General features: G+C 46.6%; 1 protein-coding gene across 1 annotated transcript in view; it reads left to right on the top strand.

Moving 5' to 3' along the window:
* Window positions 1-24,344, top strand: part of LOC135917198 (AB hydrolase superfamily protein YfhM-like) — a 68,102-nt gene that overhangs the window by 20,964 nt on the left and 22,794 nt on the right. Inside the window, exons 3-5 of the mRNA XM_065450710.2 lie at window positions 9,839-9,975; window positions 14,959-15,071; window positions 23,865-24,042. Of these exons, the coding sequence (XP_065306782.1) occupies window positions 9,839-9,975; window positions 14,959-15,071; window positions 23,865-24,042 (428 nt within the window). The remainder of the gene's footprint in view (window positions 1-9,838; window positions 9,976-14,958; window positions 15,072-23,864; window positions 24,043-24,344) is intronic.

Raw genomic sequence — 24,344 nt, forward strand, 5'->3', positions numbered from 1 at the left:
ATCACCACCTATGCTTTTCTTTTCTTTTTAATTTCGAATTCTTCACTTTAGGTTGGCAGGTCCGGTATTGAAAGCAGGTTTCCAGAAGCTTGTTTCATATTCCTCTTTCAATATTCGAGTGCAGCTCTTGTGCAGCACCCCCGCTAAATGCTATCCACGGTCTTTCTGCAAAAATAAATATAAGTTGCAACAGCTTGTAGAATAGATAACCCACTTCTTCGGGTTCCGTATACGTATGTTGTGTATTATACGTCCGTCACGTGACGATAGCGGTTCTGCACTACTAACAGTTCACATGGCCAAAGTCTCTGCAATGATTATCCCACGCTCACAGATTCTGTTAGCACCGTTCACTCACCTCTGCATTCCCCTATGTTGCCACTGCCGATTGTTTTCTACAACTCGTTAAAGCTCCCTGGTTTTTCCTCCCATCTGCTACCAGATTGTATTATAATTGAGAAGCATCGTTTGCCTCATTTCACCCATTTTGTGGTAGGCAGGTAGGTTCCTTTGTCACCCCATTTTGAACCTCCTGAATAAAAAGAAATGCGTGGCCGATGGGGGAATGAAACTGCTGACTTCCGACACAGCAGACCGAAGCTATAATCATTACGCCACGATCGCGCGCGTACTCTTCTCATGCCAAAGTCGACAACCTCTATCCGACGTATGGGCGTGCGAATCTCGTACCAGCTTGTCGCACTCTTATCTAGTGTCCCCTCGTGCTTTGCGACGCTGTGTTAAAATATGCTAGCTTTGGGATCTGTCCATATTCCCCATTCCTTTCCTCGTAGCAGGAGCTACGAAGGAGCTGTGCGACGTTGTACCGCCTTCATGATTGGGCCAGCTCCAAACAGGTTTTTTTTCCTCCGCAAGGGGGCCGACTCAGCGGACTTGTTCCACATGAGCTCCCGACTCAACGCGTACTCCCTGCGGACTGCAACCAGGAAGCGCCAGAACGTCTGCATTATTCAACGCAGCTCGAAAAGCGGCATTAGGAGAGACCATCCGCAGCGCTGTGAGTTCATTTTTCACATATTTACACGCTTTGACGGCAGCAAGGCGGCGGCCGCCAAGCTAAGCCTACGGACGATTGCCAAGCTTTGCTCCCCGAGGCCATGCGCCTCGCGCCTCGGCCACGAGCCTCCTGCGCGTGCCTGAGCTTTGAGACCGAGCTTTTCGCTTCGTGAACCATCTGCCCGCCGCGTACTGGCCCTTTGAAGGCGGGGTACGCTTCATACTTAAGATGGAATATCAAGTGGCGGGGGAAGATATCTCCCGGAACAGGTTACCCAAGATCGAGGCTTGCCGTCTGCGGGGGCCAGAAGAGTTAGCGCTAAAACGCGCACGGCTGACACTAATGCGCTATCGCCCCAGCCGGGAGCGCGCCGTGGCAAATCAGGCGGTGCTGCGCTAAAATCCAGAGTGATACGAGCGGGACGAATGCCCTCACTTCCTCGAGATGATATCAAGATTGTGATCAGGCCGCGAGGTGGACTCAATATCTCCAAGATTGGCGTTGTTACGGTGGCTGACGCAATACTTGCGGCCGCTGGCATCAGTCAGGAAGATCTATCACAAGATACGCTATGCCCGAATCTACAGCAAAATAATATGGTTGCCAGTACTCCCAAGCGCGAGAACGCGAACCGCTACGTCCGGATGAGGCAGATGCTCATCTCGGGCAAGGAATATGAGCTCAGTGCCTACGAGACGGCCCCGCACTCCACGTGCAAGGGAGTGATCCGCAACATCCCTCTTCAAGACGGCCCTGACGCCATCGATGCCAATATTGTCAACACCAATAATCCACTCGCCTTAGCACCGAAGAGAATAGCTCAAACCGGCACGGTAATCGTCGCGTTCGACGGGCATCGTGTACCGAACTTTGTCAGGTATGGACCATTACTCATGCAGTGCTCACTTCACGGCAAGCAAATCGACGTGTGCTATACGTGCGGCCGCCTCGGTCATCGCGCCGACGTCTGTCCCAATCCAGGTGACGTTATTTGCCGTGCCTGTGGTGCCCCTAGTCCCGATGAGCAGCATCAGTGTACCCCCAAGTGTAAACTCTGTGGTGGCCAGCATCTCAGGGCTAATAAGGACTGTGCTCAAAGATTCAAGATTCCATACATCGTGCGTCGTCGTCGCAGTGAGCGCGCCAAAATGGCCGGTGCCGCGTCACCGTCGCCTCATCGGCGCTCGGACACTGCGGAACTCGTCCAGGCTTCGTCCACTCCGGGTGCTCAGCGCAGAGGACGCTCCGGTTCCAGGGGCCGCTCGAGAGTCCGTTCCGTATCCAGGGGCCACTCCGCCTCCAGGGCACGTTCCGGCTCCCGCCGTGGGTCCAGAGGACGGGCCTGTTCCCGGGGACGCTCCGGTTCTCGGCCTCGCTCCAGCTCCAGGCCGGGGCGCGACACGTCGAGGCGGATCAGGTCCCGCTCCCGCACGCCCACCGCCCTTAGAAGCAAGTTCACGCTCTCTTGGGCCGACAAGGTTCGAGGGGGACGTGAGGGTCCAAGAGGTGACGACCCACCTCGCGATTCGCACCACACGCACGGGCTCGAGGAGTTGCGACGAGTTAACGAGCAGTTGAGGAAAGAAAACGCGCAGGTTAAACAAGAAATGCGCAGGCTAGCTGCGGAGATGGCGTAGATTAGGAAGCTCGCGCTTTCACCCTCCTCGCCGCAACCCCATTTGGCCCCGGTCCCCATAGATACATCCGAGACCTCCCAACGCGGCGCGCGCACCCAAGCGTCGAGCGGTAGAGAACAGAGAGGACGACGAGACTATAAGATTGCTCTCAGAACCGAAGAATGCCTTCGCCAGCATGCAGGGTAGCTTAGCAAAGGTCTAGAAAGCTATATCGCACCCAAAAATGGGCTTAGGTGCACTCAGTGAACGGATAAGCAAATTAGAGGAGGTCGATGCCAGGAGAGAACTCAGCCCCGCTCCTTTGCAGGTCGCATCACGACGTCATGTACTAGCACCACCGACGGAGGGCGCGATTCTCAGGGTCGTTCAAACCTCCTCTCAGCCTAGCCATAGATAGTGCGGACGAGAACTTTAGTATTTGGCAATGGAATTGCGGAGGGTTTCCCAACAAGAAGCCGCTTCTGCAGCAATATTTAAGAACTCCTACGGTTAAGCCCCAAATCATCGCTATTCAGGAAGTTGCAACTAGTACTCCTATCAAACTCGCAGGTTACCTGGTAGTATCCTCACATTCAGGATGTAGGGGAGTTGCTACCCTTGTCAACAAAAGGTACAATTGCCTCTCTCGCGACCTCAGCGCAGTTGGTGATGGCATCGAGTACGTCATGACTGAAATCCTCATGAACCCACCCAGAAAGGGCCTCAGAAGAAACAGCCTCTTTATCCTCAACGTATACTGCAGTTCCAGCTACCGCAGGGCGAGGGCAAACTCTCTCCTCAAGAGGGCCATGAGCCTTGCCGGGGGGCACCCCCTTGTCGTCGTCGGGGATTTCAGCGCTCCACATAGGGTGTGGGGGTACACCCATGTGTGGCCCAAGGGACGCGAACTGTGGCAGACTGCGATGGAACTGGACTTGACCCTTATCACAGATAAGGACTTCCCCACTAGGAGAGGCAACTCCGCATGCCGGGACACTACGCCAGACCCCTCTTTTGTCAAGAATGTAGGGGAGGTCAAGTGGGTCAACACGGCTCTAGACCTCGGAAGTTACCACTACGTCATCGAAGTCTCCCTCCCGATAGCCCGCTATAAGACGAGGAAATTCAAGCTGATCGACCGGGACGTTTTCCGCAAGATCAGAGCCGAGCGCGCACCGATGGCGGAGACAGATCTTGAAGGTTGATGCAAAGGGATCAGGGATGACGCCGCGGCGGCAACCAAGGAGGTCGTCACGGAGCTCGACGTTGACAAGATGGATAGAAGATTGGCGCACCTGCTGGAAGCCAAGCAAGCCCTCCTCACAAGATGGAAGTGGCAGAAGCATAACAGGAGGCTTGGCAAAAGGTTTCGGAGGTTAACAGGGAGATCGAACAACACTGCAAGAGCCTGTGTAAGCAACAATGGGATGAGCTCTGCGAATCCGTCGAAGGTCAGTTCGGATCAGGCAAGAGCTGGGGTCTGCTCAAACACCTTCTCGATGAGGGCAGCACCAGATCCAGCCGGAGACGATCCCTCGCGCGAGCCATCCACCTCGCTACGGACTCTACCCTGGACGAGTTGATTGTCGACGCGCTCAGAGACAAGTACCTGCCGGTCGCGGATAGCTCTGCCTCTACCCAGTTCCCGGACTACGCGGGGTGTGCGGTGCCGGAGTTGGACCAGGACTTTACCGCGGCCGAGATCCGAGATGTCCTCTTCTCACTCAACGTCAAATCTGCCCCTGGTCCAGATGGCGTCACTAACAGGATGCTGAGGAATCTCGATGATGAGTCGATCGACTTCCTCACTGAAATGATTAATGAAGTCTGGCGCAGTAGACAGGTCCCCACACAGTGGAAGGCTGCCTGCACGGTATTCATCCCCAAACCCGGTAAAGCACCAGGAATAGAGAATCTAAGACCAATTTTCCTGACGTCCTGCGTTGGTAAGGTTGCAGAGCATGCCCTGCTCAACCGGCTCAAGGTACACATTGAGACCAATGGCATGTACACCCACAATATGATTGGTTTCAGAGCCGGCCTCTCGACACAGGACGCCATGAAGCTGATAAAGCATCAGATCATCGACCGGAGCACGGGAGATACCAGAGCCATCGTTGGACTAGACCTGCAGAAGGCGTTCGACAATATCTCACACGAGTTCATTCTCCAGTCTATTACCGGCCTCGGGCTCGGGAAGAGGGCCTACGACTTCGTCCGATCCTTCCTTAGCCAGAGAACTGCCAAGCTCAAGATCGAAGGATACCTTTCGCAAGAGATCACCCTCGGTTCACGCGGCACACCTCAGGGCTCAGTCATCTCGCCAACATTATTTAACATCGCAATGATCGGGCTTTCTAAGGAGCTCGCGAAGATTCAAGGAATCAACCATACCATCTACTCAGATGACATCACCATCTGGCGCGTCGGCGGGAGCGACGGCCAAGTTGAAGCCGCCATGCAGAGCGCCATCGATGCGACCGAGCGCTTCCTCCGCCCCACTGAGCTCAGATGTTCTCCATCAAAATCTGAGCTACTTCTCTACAAGAAAAGACCCAGAGGTGGCGGCCATCGTGACTGGAAACTGGCGTCTGAAAGCGAAATACGGCTTTTCACTGGTGACGGGTCTCCGGTGCGTAGAGTGGACTCGCTCCAAATATTGGGGATGTATATCGAGTCTAACGGTTCTAATGGAACCGCACTCAGACAGATCACCGCCAAGACGGAGAGTAGAGCTCGGCCTCATTCGGAGGATCGACAACAGGCACCGGGGAATCAAGGAAGACAATCTCATCCGCATTATACATGCTTTTGTTCTCTGCCACATTTCATACTCGGTGGCCATGGATAATTGCCATGTGGCTGAGAAGAACAAGCTCAATTCACTCATCAGAAAGGTTTTTAAGCTTGCCCTCGGCTTGCCTGCAAGCACCCACACCGAAAACCTGTTGACGCTCGGAGTCCACAACACGCTCGAAGAGATTATCGAGGCACAAGAGCACTCACAGCTGCTCAGGCTATCCGGCACCCCGACGGGCCGCAAGATACTGGACGAGATGGGCCTCAATCCTGCCGACCAGTGCCCTGACGCCGTGCGGATTCCTAGCGACATCGGGTCTCAACTGCACATCGCGCCCCTTCCCCGCAATATGCACCCCGCAAACAACGTCTGCAGACGTCGGGCCATGGGTACAGCTCTACTCGAGCATGTCCGCAATAACCACATTGAGGCAAGCTTCGTGGAGGCCGCGGCATATGTCAAACAAGAAGGACTCGCCGTCTCCATCGTAGACTCCAATTCAAGGCTCACTTGCTGCGCTATGGTACGCACTTCGAGGCCCGTGGTAGCCGAACAGGTTGCAATCGCGCTGGCTGTGCTCGATGGTTGCAGAGAGGCAATATATAGTGATTCCAAGGCAGCCATTAAGGCCTACTAAACCGGTATGGTCTACCCCCAGGCCCTCCGCATTCTCCAAAGCGCCAAAAGTATCTCTCCGCATTCTCTCATTTGGTTTCCCGCTCACTTGGGGTCGATTGAGGGTTCTCCCTCTAACCATAACGAGGGCGCACACGAGGCCGCCCGAGGACTCACTGACCGCGCCAGCTCAGCAGTCCCCTTACACCGCGGGGAACCCTTGCTTACGTTTAATGAAATCACCACGCACTACTATCTGTCAAGACGGGTCTTCCCCTCCTTTACCCCGCCTTATGTAGGGCGCGGGCGGTTACCCTTCGACTTTTACAAGCCCGTGCGTACCCTAACCTCGCGGTTTTTCATGCCATATACCCCGAAAGATATCATAGTGCGGACAGCCCTGCCTGTGGATTAAGGGCAACATTGGACCATGTGTTGTGGGAGTGTGAAGCCATCGGCTCCTCCTTCAGCGAGGATAGGTGGGCTGCGCTCTTGGGCAGCCCCGAACTCAATCACCAAACCCTGGCCGTCCAGAGTGCCTCGATCGGGCCATCAAGCTCGGCTTGGCGGTCCCTACGTGGGACTAGCCGGGTGGCGCGGGGTCTCCCCTGCGTCTTCTCTGGACTGCAATAAAATTACTTCACTCACTCACACCATCGTCGTTATGCATAGCCTACATGACATAAAGATAGGCACGTTGAATTATACACCACGTAGTCTCTGATGACGTCACAATCCTTGTTCCTCTCGCATTCGCTGATCCAGTGCCTATGTAGAACCCAAGAATCGGTGTCTTGAACATGGCATCCAACAGCAAACGCAGAAGTAATGCCGTAGTCGTCACCGTTGCCTTGCTGTGGTTGTCGAACACACGCTTCCGTCTGACACATAGCTGCTAGCCTTACACAAACGCGTTGGTCCACATGGCAACTATTTGCAAAGCACAAAACGATGCTGTGTGCCAGCTACACGTGAACTGCCTTGCATAGCATTGATATCCACAGTGCGTGGGATCTGCGTAATGTTTCCCTGTGGTGATGCTATCAGCGACGCCCAAGATGGCTATGTCGAACTCATGTTTCGTTTTTCCACATCTTAACTGGCGCGAGGGCTGGACTTTTCATAAAGATCTGGGTAAAGAGGTCACGTGTTTTTCGCCACTCGATGTACACCAACTTCTGCGCAGCTAAAGATGCACATACTCTGAATTTCTGCACGGGTGCTAAACTTCATTTATTGCCTTCAAGCATCCGCAGCTTTGACACCAGGTCTCGGCACCTTGGCACGTGTCACGTAGTAATCGAGAAAATTGAGAACGGAACGTCCGTCGGCGCATACTCATCGAGTCAACCAGCACTCCTTGGCCGCTTCCTGTGATACTGTCTAAGCAAAATTGCACAGGTGCGAAGAACTTTTCGAAACCTATGTAAGGTCAAGCTTTCGTGATGCGTTTATTGAATTCCCATAAATTTGAGTCTTTCCTTCCTGCGTCTAGGTGTATCGGCAACCGGCTCGCGCGCAACTGTGCAACGCAAAGTGACAACTTTCACGTTGGCTTGTATTTCTTCATTTTTGGTACTTATTCTAAATCTATCGCCCGCTTTTTAGCCGATCCCCCGTTGTAGCAATGTGAAATAGATAACCATCCTCTTCATCTACACACGGTGGTCATCTCCAAAAGCTAGTCGGAGTTTGCACAATATGTACGCCCGCTTCTTGATCCCTTTGTCCTTGTGCCAATGTGCGATAACCTTGAAATCAGCATCATTAGTTGGCGTTGACACGATAGACTTATGCGCACGATTGTGACCTTGTGGTTTTAGCATTGAGCTTTTGTGTTGGGGGACGGATGCTTTATCGCAGCGTCGGGCATGTAATTCCATTTTTTAAGGATGAGCTACTCGTGAAGACAAAAGCCGCATCCAGTGAGCCAGCAGCCACGTTTAAGAAACTCCCGGAGAGTTCAGCAAGAAGGCTCTGCTTTAAAATGCAGCTCTGATGCTGCTTTGAAGAAAGTTGATTTGGCAGCATCACGCGTAAAAAAGCCATAGTACTCCCCGAATAAACGACATCGTCCTGGATTACCTCCAGAGTGCCGCATTGATCCCCAGAATTTGAAATTGGCAATTCGAAATTGCAGAGGCTCAGCGCTATATAGAAAAAGCAGCGTCCGTAGCTTTGAATATACCGTAGACAATAATTTGATAGAGCGATTGCGACAGGAGATGGTAGGGCAAATCATGTCGTGCAGCCTCTACTGAAAAACAAATTTGTGCTAAGAAAAAATCTTACCTTTTTTTCTACATTTCCCTCGCTGCTCGCCAGCTGTTTCAGATTCTGAACTACATGGCCAGTGCAGGAATTAAAGTTAGTTTTCCCGGGCTGCTTTAGAGAATGATGGCTCGCAACCGCTCTGTGTTATTTTCAAGGCAGCACACTTAAACCAGTCGGAGAAACATCATGCTCTCCCACAAATTTCCAAAATGAGCATCATGTAGGAACTTCATTGTTTGTCTGATTTGTAGCCGTATTTTACAACAGTTGTTCAGTATTTACTACCCACCTACCGTTCCAAGTTCTACTTGGTTATACCTCTTTGATATTGACCGGAAACCAGTTTATCCTTGACCTTGTTTCAAAGCAATAGCTCTAGGCGCCTGCATCAATTCGAGCTTCCCAAGTTTCTCATAATGCTTAAGAGTGCCGCAGCCAAGCCCGTTTTTACGCGTCAAATAAAAAACGTGGCAGTTTCGCCCGGATGGCGAAGAATTGATAGTCATAGTGAAGTGTTTGACAAAACAATAAGTAAGGTCCGTAGTTTTATCGGCTGTGTAAATTGCAGTAAACATTCGCGTACTACTTAAACTAGCAAGCATGATGCCAAACTAGAAAAATTGAAATGAAATTAAAGATATCGCCAAAGAGATCGACGTTACCGCATTTAACCTTCCTTGGCGGTCGGTCACTGCATCTCGTACAGCGCCAACTATTGAGCCCAAGAGAACTGGGAGATTCCAACTGTCTTGGGCTGTCCACAGTGCTGGCTGCTGAGATCATAAGATGGTGTGGCACATTTTAGATTATGTTCTCGAGTCGTCGCCATCGCCGAAGCGCCATCGTGATGGAAGGACTTCACGTAAGACGGCAAACTATACCCGTTGTCTTCACAATGAAGTGTAGGGCTCAGGCGCCAGGATTGGGCACATTTGCAGACAGCGCCATTATGTGGACGACATAAACAGGGCATTGACAGTGTCAGGCAGGCGAGGCTCGAGGTCCAGCTGCTGGGCCCAAAGGGAAGGGTTTTCCAACGTCTGCCTATTTTTCGAATGTTGGTTCCTTTTATAAGTACCGCGCCTAGAAAAAATACACGTGCATTGTTTTATTCTGTGTTCCTTTAAACATGTGGGACATTCCATAAGGTTTGCCAAATAGTTGTTAGGTGCTCGCTTTCGTCAGTTCCCCGCTTTAGCGTTTTTGCTGCAGCGGTATGTATGCTTTATCACCTCTACTGTGTTAACTTTAGCGTTTGGGTATTTATCAACTTGAATTGTTTGGCACAAATAAGTGCGATGAACCCTGATTCCGAACTGCACAGTAATAATGTATGTTTAAAAAAAATATTAGAATTATCCTGTAATTTTAAGCACGCCATACTATTGCCCGGGGCTCCATTTGCTAACTGAAATAAAGCACACTGTTTTTTTTTCCTTTTCTCGAGGCAACTATAACCTCTTGAGTTGACTACTTAGAATGTTTTACATATCGTCATTCTGTTATTTTGCCTAGAACATAACAATGCATTACGTGACTAAAGGCTGTGAAGACACTCGTCCAGACCGTCCTATGTTGCTTATGCTGCATGGATTCTTGGATTTCTGGTACATTTGGAACAGGCAGATACCAGTCCTTGCAGAACAATTCTGGTAAGCCTGCGCCTCCACTAGTAAAATTTACATTAGAATGAGCGAATAATACGCAGGTTGCTACTAGCGACTGTAATCGGTAGTAGCTAACATAGAACGTTTTGCCTTCCGAGTAACTGCTCTTCTCGAATAATCAGTTACCATTCTCCAATAGAAAAAAAATATAGGAATAGTGTAAGGCCTTCAGCTAATTAGGGTTCTTATTTTGGCAATGCAGACTAGAAATTTCCTGAAACAAAGATGCATATTAATCAACTTTGGCGTAACGTGTAAAATAATCAGGTGTTGCACTTGCTAAGACGCATAATTGTTGCAAATACAGAAGGTATAGGTATTCACCTAACTACTATTTTTCATACACTAACACTATTTCATATAACGGGGACAATATTGTGCATGTTACAGTCGGGGCATTAAAACAGCGAACTCCTTCAGAAGTGATACAAACACCTGTTGTGATATTCACAGCCCGAAATCTGCCACGATATAGAAAAGTGGTGCCAGTACATTTTTACGGTCATGCCTCATGAAGGCTTATGCAAAGTAAATGTCACGGACACATAAAAGCAAGGAAAGAGCCTAGTGCTTTTCTGAGATTTGCGGCACAGGACAAGTCCGTAGTAATGAGCGACTTCGTTTGAAAACCTGTAACACGTACCGTAGAATGTTTAACCAAACCTTTATTCACTGAACTCTTCTTCACAGGGAATTACACACTTTAACTTTTGCGCATCTCTTGCTTCTTGTCTGTGTTGTCTGTCTGGATTGCCAGTATTATGCTACGTAAAGCGCGCGACCTGCATTATATTTTTGTGTACGCTCCCAATTTTCAAGAAAAAGTAAGATCACTGAACGGATGCATGCATGTGGTTTGTAAAGGGTGAGGCTTTTGAAGATGTGCCAATATTTTAGAAATTTCTGAAATATTTTTGCAAGGCAATCAATACTACTTGGAAGAGGAGGTAAACGTCCTTAAGAGTGAGAAGAATGTGCCACATACGTGTAGTAGGTGACAAAATACGAAAGCAAACTTGACGACCGCAACACGATGTCTGCAGGACCGCTAGCTGCTTAGGCAACGCGATATGTTCTACTGGTTGAACGCCCAAACTTATTTTCAATACAGCCATCCTTCCATTTGTTTGGTACTTTTTTATAGTGTGTCGCGCCACGATCTACACGAACAGGTTTGCACTGTCTGCTTCGGCGGAGCTACAAAATGACAAAAGCAGCAATACTTGGACCGATAGAGGCTTGACCTTGAGGTATTCGCGCAAACTTCGCGTCTGTCCAGCAGCAAAATTTGATACGAATGACTATGAAACTGCGAGGCAAGAAATAGGGGAGTTGACTATGTGGCAGCTGCAATATTTGCCCTTCTCATTACGTGAACTGTATTTTTCTTGGTAAGCCTGTCTATTTCTGGAACTTGTTAGCCTTTCTGACCCGCACTGTATAGTACCAAAAGAATTAGCGAATGAACGCTTCACAAGTTTTTGCATACTGACTCAAAAAAATTTATGAATCAATGGCAATAACAGAAGCTTTTATTTATCAGTATTTTCTTTAGCATTGAACCAATTACTATCGAGACGGCAGTCCATTGCGAATATCGTTTATTTTTTTTGCCCGAAACCAAGAATGCACCAAATATTGAGGATTAGAATGAAGTATTCTCCGACTACGTACCTGTTAGAAAATGCAAAAGGGTTCACCGTCTTTTTCAGCTATTTTCCCATTCCTTTTCTTTGAAGAGAGTATTAAAGCAAACCTTTCTTCGGCTCTTTCTCCGGTTTGGGCATTTTTCTACGCTGGCGTGTCGGATATATTTGTGGATATATCTACTATATAGGCAACTTGGGTCATTGGATCATTAGGCATGTGCCCGAAGGGACTACTTGCTGCTGGGTAGCTTAGTAGAAAACTTGGGTCACACGGTATATGACAATTCTTGGCGAATCCCCGAAAGTGTATGCCCCTCTGTGACACAAGCGGTATGAAGCTTTAGATGCATTTAGATGTGTGTCGTACTTCTCTGTGTGTACACCTCTCATCAAGCTTCTTCCATTGACAAGCATTATACATCGCCTTCGTCGTCGTGACGTCGACGGCTAACAGCTTCAGGTGGCAAGGCTGTCACCCGCTACTAAGCGCTGCTACTTCGCTAACTCAAACAAACTTCGCGTAATTTAAACTGGGGCATTGCATTGGGTCTAATTTATTATGTTCTCCTTTTTTACTTTTTACATATCAGTGTTCAAAAATACGGATGGGTTGGAAGAGCCATTGTTGAAGAACTTTGGCAAACTTTACAAATAAATTCAACAATACGACGGGAATCTTGCAGTTCTTGTGAAATGACACTCTTTATGTTTGTGCACAAGCTTATCTATGTTCGCGCTTATGTAGGGACATGTGCTTGCGAAATGAGTGGGCAGGTTATCTGTGTCATTCGTTTCTCTCTCAATTATGACGCGTCGTGTTCGTGCTCATTTTAGATCTTCGCGTTCAAGAAGAGCACAGCCGTTCTCATTGGACTAAACGACGCAATGAACGTTCCCCTTATGAGGTACTCTAAAGCGATGTGGCGCCTTTTCGGAAGAGACGCTGGAATAATATTAACCAGAGGTCTGTGCAAGGTGAATTACAGGACGTAAGGTTGTAAGTTTTACATCTGTCAGAAAGACGTGATCCATTGCTCCTCCCAACATTAACGCTGGCAGGTGTCATTATAGATGAGGGGACAGCTCCACGTCTACAACCCCTTTATCTCGGCGAGACGGACGCTGTGCTATTTGCTTCCAAAACTTGAACACTGCCTTCGTTTACGCGCAAGTACACGTTTGGTTTTTGCGGCATAACGTTTACGCGCTTGTTCAACGAGATGCTTCTAGTTGGCGCCCACTTCTTCTGCCCTTGAAATGCACTTCGTTCCAATGAAACACGCCCACTAATAAACCCTCATTCAACAATTCACACGTAGACGCAGCTTTTCTCCTCAGTCACGTGGTCTATTAGGCGAGAAAACCATGAACGTCAAATTCCGCGAAAGGTGGAAAGAAAACTTCGTTTTAATAGAACTCAGCCTTCACACTCCTCGTGTCACAGTGCCACATTCATTCTGGGGTATCAGCCAAGATTCGGCACAACTGCCACATACCCAGTTGCAGATACGCCGCGGGCCAGATTGCCAATTCGGAAGTACAGCAGCCAGTACATACGCAATTGGTGAAATGGTCTATATATGTCCAGAAATATACGCGGCGGCAAAACGAAGAACATCAAACTCCGGGGAAGCGCCAAAGAAATATTTATCTTCAAAACAGGAACGTTTTTGCAACTGCTGATCTGTACACGTCCTTTCAATGCACAAGGAGAGAGAAGCGAAACTCTGACAAACTAGTACATGCGTGTTAACTTGCACTGTCGACACGCGTAAGTTAGAAGCTGTCATCAATCCCTACATGTACAATTGTTTAGCTTGCAGGTAACTATAGGGTATCTCCAGGCAGATTTCGACTATATTATCAGTTGTCTAACGTTTACCGCTAAGCCCTATATCAAAAACAACGGGGACAACTTCTCTTTGAGCACGTAATGAATGTCACGTAAAGAAATTGAGCGTAAGAATGTATCGTTTCTTTCTACCCGAACAAGCTTTTACGATGTACGCAATGCCGAGAAAGCTTAACTCGACACTTTTGCCAGCCACGTAAAAAAAAAGAAAATCTGCCTTTCATTCAGTGAAAATATTCAGAGCTATTTTGAAACCTTGGTTGAGCGAATTTTCATATCCAAAATGCAATAGAAAAAGGCCCTTTTAGGGCGCATATGTATAGAAACCAGGTAGAGATCAGCCGCCGAATTCTCAAGCAAGCTTCGACTTGAAGATGCATCTAGACACCGACATATGGAGCACAAGCGCTGCCTCTCAGAAGGAGGTGCTGCTCTTCAGAAACGCTCCTCAGTGGCTGTTATACGGTGACGACGAGTCGCATGAAAAACGGTTCTTCAGTCTAGTGTATCCGTGTATTCTCCGTTAGCGGTTGGTGACAATATTTTAGCCCGGATTCACCGATGACTGTCAGGAGCAGTTATTATTTAGGCAGGTGCGTTGCTCTACATTTTGGCAGTTGAAACAGCGTTGAGTAAGGAACACCCTAAACTGCGAAGTAAACTGTACCTAATGAATCTCGACAGATTTACACTATATAAAGAAGGTTCTAACATGTTAGAATGTACATCCACACCAGTTTTTGCAAACCCCACCTTCCCGTGCAACGTAAGACGCTAAAGCTTAAGAAGCAGAACTATTTCAATCTATACGTAAGGACCAAAGCGCAGCATTATGCAAACACCGTGCTATAAAAACGTTAAAACAAGTGTTAAACATTCATTTAGTGAAAAGTAAACGGAAGTGGGATAAATGTTAGGGGATGAGAAGCTCAAGTAAATACACATATGTATGTGTTTTATTCGCGAAAGCAGCTCGGAGCTACGGTAAATTAACTGTGTCCTTTGCAGCATAAACGACGATTTTCGAAACCCGCTTTATCATGCAGTACTGGCATACTGACGTATAAGTGAACGTTCTAAAGCAACTCAGCACGGTTATCACAAAAACATGTGATTGGTGTTTCGTACTTTCAGTTAGAAGATAAAAATTATCGGCATGTACTTCCTTTTGGAAGCTATTATTTAACTTTGCCTCCAGAAAATGAAGGGCTTTTTCGCACACATTTTACTCTCATAGTGGGTGTCTCTTACTTTAGCAATCATTTCCTTGTCATGTTAAAAAACTGACTGTTTTGATGGAGGACGCATTTCTGGTGAATCAGTTGTATTAATTTCCTTTATTACCCTTGAGGTATGTGACGCAAAAGTACCTATTTAAGGTCACCTCATCAGGTCCTTTCCTCTCTCTATTACATTCGATTCTTGTACAGTACTGTCGCTTCTATGTTGTTTTTTCGTTTATTTCAGCGTCGTGGCTCCGGATTTGCGCGGATATGGCCTTACCACCAAGCCCAAAAATCCAGAAGACTACATGATGACAAATCTGATAGAAGATCTGAGAGAACTAATCGAAGTTTTATGTGAGTAGGAGCTTCGTGTAAAGCTTTACACATGTTGTGATGCTAAATTACTATGTAGCCGCCTCATCTGCAGACTATTATTGTATGTTAGAGCGGATGGCAAAATGCACATAGCAAAAAAAAGAAATAACTATTTACTGCATCATACAATACCGCTTTAAATGTTTTCTTTTAGTGTTTCAGTTGATAACGCGGATCATTTGTAATAGACGACATTAGAAATACACTAATGCAAAAGTCGCGATGCATTCTGCGTTTATGACCACTGCTTTTATACTGCGATATCTGTGCACAAATGCGGTCAAATTCCAGAATCTGTTAATGGCCCAACAGCCTTTGCAGTACCGTGACAGACAGCCTCCAGCGCTAAGCGCGAACGAAGACATAGCACGCAATTAGTAAAACCTGGAAAATAGTGGAAATATCAAGAATATCCGGGAACAAGCACACTCACACACACCATGAAAAACTCAAAGACCATCACATGTGATTGACATTGTTTAATAGCGTGCCGAAACCTATGGGACTAGGTCTAAATATGTGGACATATTATTTCATTTTCTCTAGCCATTAAATTCTCACTATGTTAAGCTGTCAATTAGGCTGAGCCCTCCTTTCTTGGGCAATGTGATCAATTAATTTATGGGGTTTAGCGTGCCAAAAACATGATCTGATTAGAAGGCAAGCCGTAGTGGGGGACTGAAAATTTGGATCATATGGGGTTCTTCAACGTGCACCTCAATATAAGTACACGGGTCTTTTCGCATGTCGCCCCCCATCGAAGTTTTCGGCTTCTTGTTTCTCAGCTTGTGCACCCTAAAGGGCTGCAGAAAATGGCACATCTTCCTCTTCGCAATCACTCTCTCTCTCGCTCTTTCTGTCTCTCCAACTTATCTCTTCTTCTGTTGAGAAATGGAGTTGTGCAGTCAAACTGAAGACAACAGGCAAGATAATTCGCATATGCCATGCCACAAAAGCCCAGTAATCAACGCTCTATTTTGAAGTACGATTTTTCTGAAGTTCGTCATTACCTCATTAGTTAGCGTTAAGAATTGCGCTACTCTATGCCTTAAACCACAAACCGCTGGTAATGGGAACATTTCAACACAACGCTTGGTCCCAAAATGCCCAGAGAAACATTTATGTTCTGTCGTTTAATTGCCATATCAAACTGCAGTAAATATTTATGTGTTGACTAATAGCTTATATTTTCCAGTGTTCGAGTTAATATAAGCACTTCAGGACGATTTAAAGTTTAGCCTATCCTTGATGCAGTGAAGCAATAAGCAGAAATTGATAGCATTTGAGACAATTTGGTTGCACTGCTACGTTCGTTATTCTGTCAAGGTTTTAGTACAACGTTGAGTCTCCAATAAATAATATTGTGAAGACAAAATTATGCTAGTGACGAATAGTTTGGTCTGCGTGTATGCATCTTCAAAGGTTTCGGAGCAGTGCTACGGTGCTAATACTGAAAGCAATAACGCTTTCTTGGTGCTTAAAATTATGATTAGTGGTGCACCTCACGACAATGACCAATTTTGTAGTTCCGCAAAAATTAAAACGGTCATCGAACAACGCCGTTTAATAAAGTTAATTGGCACATTGCAAAACGGAGTACCAAATGTGTACGGAAGCAAAAGCCATAAGCTTTGTTTAGCAGCCAAAAATCAAAAGCGAAAGGAGACGTAGCGAAGGCACCTCGAAAAACACTTCCAATGTGTACGGCTCTGGTGAGTTTCTTGGAAGCGGGATTAGCTGAGGCGAGCGATATTTAACCTTTTTGGCACGTTTACGGCCAGTGAATGACTGCACTAAAGGTAATCACTGTAGGGGGTGTAGCCTTGAGGTGGCAGACCAAGCCCGTGGGCCTCCGAAATTTCTGTGTACCAGCATACGTGGCAGAGAAGAATGTGTACCAATGACCACCTGCTCGCTCCCCCCCTCTCGGCTCTGTGCATGCTCCTGACCCTCCCCCTCCAAATTTCTGGTTGCTGCACTGAATCACAGTGACTGGCTGCAGATTTGAAGTGACCGCATGACATATCAAAAATTGAAGTGCTTGACGTTGGAGACATACATAAAAGAAAAAAAAGCGGCATAGCACCTTTAAAAAATCTCGTGCGCAAAGAAGCAATTTACTACACATGTCGTTACAGCAAAACACATACCATGTTGCCCAAGATTAAGTTTCTGTGTAAAGAAAGCGTTCTCTCAGATTTAGTCACAAGAAATAAAAAAACGCATCTCTATGGTGGAAAACAGCTTTCCTGGGAAGAAAATGAACCAATGTTTACGAAAAGGTGCGGAACTTCATGGTGTCACGCTCAAACGCTAGCAGTCAATCGGTCTGCGTTTTTCGAGTGCTATTTACATATATCAGTATGTTTGGTCTAAGTCAGGAGACGACATAGTTTAAGACAATGTCGCAGTGGAACGGCCTCACAATCCTTCCGAGATTCGCATCGCCATCCACAACTGGCTCACACCTGCGGGAATCCGAAGGAGGTGCGGAAATCTAGAAGTCCCTGCTTTGTCGTGCACAACTGTGCCTTTCAAATGAGAGGTGTGCACACAGATGGCACTACGTGCTCGTAAATGGCACTTATACAGCGAGGAGAACACGCATCTTCTACCAGCTGTTCTTATGGAAACTTCCACAAAAATAGCCAAATGCATTCGATTCCTCCCTGAAATGCACCGAATGAAGTTTTTATGATTGATGGTTAGCTGTACGCAGTCAACGTTTAAGCGAGATGCCACTTGTAACAGAAGCGGTGCACATACCATAATGCCATCCTTTCACGCTTGTGACACCGCTGTTCTCTATATATGTGATGCATTAAACTGGCTTCTGCATCACAGTGTCGATATAAATTAATGCTTATTAACATTCAATTTCGGCAAGTACATTTGCAGAATTACGAAGAATACTAATCATGAGAAATAAATTTACAATACAATAAAGATTAGTTGCTGCGAATACGGCAGGCATTAAAAAGTCATGACTTGCAGTTTGCCTACTCTTGAAAACCATTTAATATAGCATTCAACCGGTAATAATGCATTCTCACCCAACACTGCACAACATTGAGGAACAGGAGCGTGAGTTTGGTGCTGAAGATGATGACGCTTCAGTAACTGGTCTGCTGTGGACTGTGTGAATTGCGTGAATAATGTAAATAGATTTCCCGTCTAGCTACGTAAATACATTTCCTGTGTGGAAAACTTCGGTTTTCATTATTTCGTTCATATTTTATGCATACGCATGGCAGCGCGAAAAAAGCGCCAAAGAAATGCGAACAAGGGAGGGACGGGTCAGCCATATGTGCGCGAATACAAAGAAGGCACACGTGAGCCGGTCCTGTTTTACTTGTCATTTCTTTATGCGTGTTTCTTGCAGACTGCCCTACCTGTAAAAGCAAAGGCGCTAGACAGGTTTAGAGCAACGCAACGAGTTATGCAGCAAAACATGTTAGCGTAATGTTAGGAGGCAAGTGGATCGTGGTGTGAACTAAAGAGCAAGAACAGGACCATCGGACATTACAGTTGAGAATAGGAGGAAGAAAGAAATTCAATCTGGCCATTATTGTCGTGTCTGCTCCTGTAGTGCGGTGATGCGAGCGAAAGACTGACGCCACTCCGATAAATCCACGTACCCAAAAAGCCCCGTGTTTATCATACAACCATTTTTTATCCCTTTTTTATCAGTGACATCCCCTAGTCCGTGCACACTCGTGCTTGGCCAGAACCGAGATAACCGATAACACTACATTCATCGCAGATAATAGGAGAGCTCCGGCAGGAAGCAAGGTGGTGTCAATAAATGTGAAGATTTGCTGGCGTAAGATGAAGTCGGCTGGTGTAAGACAGGCATTATTGGTGATGACTGGGAGAGGCTCTCGTTCTGCAGTGGACGCAAATAGGCGGTTCCTGATAATCTGGGGATGATACAAGTTACAAAGCTTAGTTCTTGCTATAGTCCAATTCACGTACGTAGCTTCTTGTGAGCTGTATGTTTATTTAAGCAAGAAAAAGCCCCCACCCCCACCCAAAGAAAAGAAAGAAAAAGCAATGTGTCGCAGTCTGCGTCGGACCTAGGGGCAAATAGTTTACTTTGTCGTCTTAAAGATGCAGGGGATCCATCAGGAGAAACCACTTCCACAACAGCATTCCACTAATTTTTGCGCTACCTTCAGTGTGCAGTGGCTAGAATACGTACGCGGAGCTTCTCATAAAGAGCTTAACATACATACATACCTTCCCACCATCGCATGTGTTGGCGAAATCCTGCACAAACAAGCTGGATAATCTACAAGCCGTAGCAAACTTTGGCGACGATCAGTGGTAGCGCGGCGGAGGTCTTGCCATTCAAAGGAAAGGCACGTGTAGAAGTGTCTGTAGGCAATAAATTGGTTAGAGAGTTATAGGTTAGTGCAAAACGCACGTGAAGTTGCACTAGAAGTGTCCTTCTGAATGCTGAAATCAACAAACATAGTGCGACGTAGGTCCAAACAGCGAAATTTCTTCACAAGCATAGAGGTAGCGCATAGGTAGCGTCTCCGTCTTCCACGTTGCAGTCTGGAGTTCTCTCCCCTGCCGCTCTTTCTGGATCTTCCTCTGTGTTGTGACAGCTTTTTGTCATGGAGAAGACTTAGTTCTGATAGTGGCAACATGACAACAACCGGTGCGTCTCACTGCTGCTCGACAGGCACACATACTGCGATGTCAAATCATGCGTATAAGTGCGTTTACTGCGCTTTTTCTACAGTACCGTTTATTCCGCTGTTTTTGAATGCGCACTGCAGTGCACATAAGACCGACGTAATAGACATATCTGAAAGTGTCAGCAGATGGTCCGGTGTTTGTGGCTGTCTGGAAGTGCCGAGCACGCACAGCTTCTGTCATCTTGGCTTGCGAGGTGTAGGTGGCGAAGAAGGTTATCGCTTTCGCCACGCCAGAGCATTAACCGGCGACAAAAAAGACACAAAAAAGACGAATTGGTATCCTACCAAGGTACCGAGCGCAGCAATCAAAGATGTTATCGTAAGGGTTTGCAAAACGGCCTACTTGCGATCGTTTCTGCATTTGTTGTATGAACCACTCACTATCCCCTCGACAGGTTTTTGCCTCAACTCTTTTTGTTAATTACGAAGTTGTTATAAACCGATTGTGCGTATTCCCTACGTTCTACTCCAACCTTTTATCCATAACCAACTGAACGCAAGCACTCACTGCATATTTCGTCAGAAAATCCAGCCCTCAGCCACATTGTCACTAATTACCAATGAAGGGAGCTATCATTGTTAAGTTGACGTTACTGGTCTGCATAATAGTATAACTAAAACACACTCCTGAAAAAGTGTCGAGAAAGAACTGCTCTGAGAGACAAAGTAAATGGTACGACAAGAGCCACTCCAGGTACGTACCTAAGGGGGTTGCTGTACTCGGCTTTGGTTAGTTAACGTTTCTGTATTTTTTTTCTTGATCACAGTTTCCACTTCCGCATCCTCGTACTTGCTAACTTCCGCCAATTGACGCATTTGCACCAATTGCTTTAGTAGATCCTAATTACATCATTCGTACATTTCCAAGCACCGTTTTCATAGTATCCCGCAGAGAGGCACTGAAGGGAATACAATTCTTTTTGTGAACGCTCATATCAAAGCTATGGCAAAGAGATGTGGCAGTTATTACAGCACTGATCAGCACGTCGATCTTCGCGGGCTGCACCGATTTAGGGATGCTTCACCACAGCACACGCAAAATAATCGTTGACGTGCGGCAAGCAAGCATTTAGCTTTTCAGTGGGCTTGTGGTAGACGTATCCTAAAGTGAAACATACCACAACCTACCAAATGCATCAAAAGTGCTTTTACAGAAACATTCCCTGATCTGTCTAACATACCTGTAAAAAATGTAAGGGATACATAAGACGTATCTTTAGCCGCAACCAAAAAAAGAAGGAAGGGAAAATGTGCAAACGCATGTAGCGAAGTCCGGTAGCCAATACAAGCCATTCGCCCTGCGCACCTTATTTCGCGCTTTTTGCGCCACACCAACGTGTCGGCGGCACATTTCAGCTTCTCGTGTCCTCTGATGCGTCGTTTCCTCTCCCTCCCTGCCTCAGCCGATTCGCCCACGTCAACATGGCCGTCTTAGTATGATTGGCTCAGTCAAAGTATCTCACAACCCTGTCCCCGTTCACCACGCTTCTGCTGACAAATTCCCGTCCCTCGCTTTGTTTGAGTGCGGGTGATAACCAGCTCCGAGCACATGTCTTGGCTGTGCCCCTACCCCTCCACCACTCCTTTTTTTCCTTCTTTATCCCTTCAGCCTACTATAATATTGACTACATGCCTGTCACAGGCATGCCTCTATGGTTGAACAATAGCACCTGGCTCACTGTATTTACAATGAGGCCCTTGCTCAATTGCTACAAATTGCCTATGTACATACAATTGAAATCAATGAAGCAAGGTGCTTTCGTCAGTTATCTATGAGGGATGCAGTTCTTATGGGCCACGTTATTTCTCAGGCACTCAGGGATTCATACTATTTATCAGGGACCCGCAATATAATAGCGCCAAGTCTTAAGGAGTGCAGCGTATTTTTCTGAAAACATTCTCATATGCTTCCATTCTCTACTGGTAGCTTACCACGGTCATCAGAAATTAAAGGATACAATCATTACCTTCTTCTGGTGCTAGCATAAGGGGTAGAAATTTAGAGGCTAACAATGAAGCTCAAGGACAAGTTAAGGACTCCGCAAAGAGCGATGTGACGAAACATGTTGGGTGCAGCGGCGCACGCGCAAGCAACGGTGCAAGAAAAAGGAACAGCGTGGTGTGCATCAGAGAACAAACGACATTAAGAAATATAAATGGAGCTGGGCAGGCCATGTTGTGCGTAGGGCAGATAACTGGTGGACTATTACAGTTACAGAAGGGGTTTCAGATGAAGCGCAATGCAGTTGAGATGGCAGAAAATTAGGTGGGGTGATGAAATTAGTAAATTTACCGGCGCAAGTTGGAATCACCTAGTGCAAGATAAGGTTTTACGAGATTACTGGAAGAGACCTTTGTCCTGCAGCTGGCATAACATAGGCTCATGATAATGCTGACGATGCTTATATTTTCTCTAAATATTTCATTACGTGAAGCAATAGTAATTTACATAGGTGTACGGTAACCACATCGATGCAGCTCCTATGGAGGTGCCGTAAAATTGTTCGCAATACAAAAACACGGAATGTCAGATGTTGCACTCACAAGCATGTAAGGCGGATCTGTGTGTTATAGTAAATTCTGCAAATGTATTTGGCAGGAACGTTGTGCAAATACAACTCCGGACTGGGATGCTAGGTGGCGAATGCCTTGAGCTTTCTTTCTCACGTTTTGCACTAGCAAAGCTCTGGTGAGGAGTATAAATGGGGCTATTGTGGCTGGTGAAGATTCCCTTCCAGGCTAAATGGCAGTAGAACAGCAGAAATGATTATTGCAGCAACGCCTACTAGCCAGAGAAGATGCTGTGCAGCAAAGAGACCGTAGCAGTGGCAAACATGGCAATTCAAACATGAAAGTTTCAACAGGAAATTTCACAGGCAAGGCAATCGCATGCTGTGGCTTCTCCTCAATTTCATGGTCGTTCACATGCACACATTATTTCAGGCAATTCACAATCGCCGTGAACGATCCCTTCCGACTCTTGACACGCCATCACCATTACGCAGTTGTCATCATACCTATGTCGCCATGGCATCGTCGTCAGTTTGTCGCGTTACCACTGCCATCACTTGAGAAACGTTATCGCGTTGTCTTCATGCCATCGTCGCCATACCACGTTCGTGGGTCCATCGATGTAATTCCTTCTTCGTAATTCTATTGTAATCATGTTCTCGTCGTTCAATCGTGTTCATGTTACTATTGTCATGCCATCGTCAGCATTTCGCTGTCATCATGCATTCGTTATTACACCATCGCCTTCATTCCATTGGGATCATTCCATCCTCGTCATTAGGTTGTCGCCACAAAAATATGTCGTACTATCGTCGCCACACCATCGTCCGTATACACTTATTACCTTCTCATTGCGCTCTAGCCGTCATCATGCTATCATCTTTATGCCATGGTCATCATTTCGGAATCATCTTTTATTCATCCGGCCTTCATCGTCATACCGGCGTCAATATTCTGTCGACGTCATTCTTTCTGCGTGATTCAATCGTCGTCACTGCGTCGTTTTTAAACAGTCGTCTTCATGCCGTCATGCTCATGGGTGACCATGGCCAGGGAGCGTGATAGTAAAGCAGGTCGATAACGGAAACAGGGCATTGTCAAATATAGCTGAACCAATAGAACTCGCAAAATGAACACCACAGATTCCAAATGAACGTGTCTTCAGCAACAGGATTTGCCACTACATTTTCTCAGTGCTAATCTAATTGCCGTCAACAGTCATCGGAAGACTGTGCCCGGATTTTAATTTTTGAAGAGGCAAAGCACCTTTTCTGCAGTTTCCTGGTGTTCTTAAATATTTGAACGTCAAATAAGCTTGATGTGTATTCGCAAATATGCGAGAAAATTTAGTTCTTTAGTTTTAAGTTGGAAGTTTATTTCATGTTAAATATGTTAATGTGTGAGAGAGGAAATATTTTTAATGCCTAATAGAGAATTATTTGAGCGCACATGTAGGCGCCTGCACGCTATTACCTATACTATTGATGCCATTTATAATGCCCACGAGTGATCATCTTACTCTTGAGGCTTAACTTTTTTTTCTTTTCGACTGCAGTGATGGCGATCAAGAGAGATATTGTGCTTATTGGACACGACTGGGGTGGAATGACTGCCTTCTGCTTCGCAACCATGCATGAAAAGTTAATAGATGGTCTCATAATCATCAATGCAGTACACCCTATGGCCTTTTATAAGCAGCAAGAGCGAAGTCTGAAACAAATAAGAAAGAGCTGGTGAGATCATTGCATTTATCAATGTATCAACACAACTCAATTTGTTTAAACAATGTGATGTAACCTAACTACACAACCCTGGCTGGTTCTTTGTCAAGGTGCATTAGCTCTTTTGCATGAATTCGGTGGTTGGTTTTCCAATCACAGCATCGGCAGCGTCTTGGGTACGATTGAAATAAGATTGCATGTGTACTTCGAGAGCCTTGGGTATCAGGGATGGGGAAGGTAACGTATTTTTGTTTGCTCGTGACGTGCTCCAGTCGGTGCTTTAGCAGACCCAATCTCTTTCAGACAGTCGTAAT

Source organism: Dermacentor albipictus, chromosome 7 (genome assembly GCF_038994185.2).
Source record: "Dermacentor albipictus isolate Rhodes 1998 colony chromosome 7, USDA_Dalb.pri_finalv2, whole genome shotgun sequence".
Taxonomy (NCBI): domain Eukaryota; kingdom Metazoa; phylum Arthropoda; class Arachnida; order Ixodida; family Ixodidae; genus Dermacentor; species Dermacentor albipictus.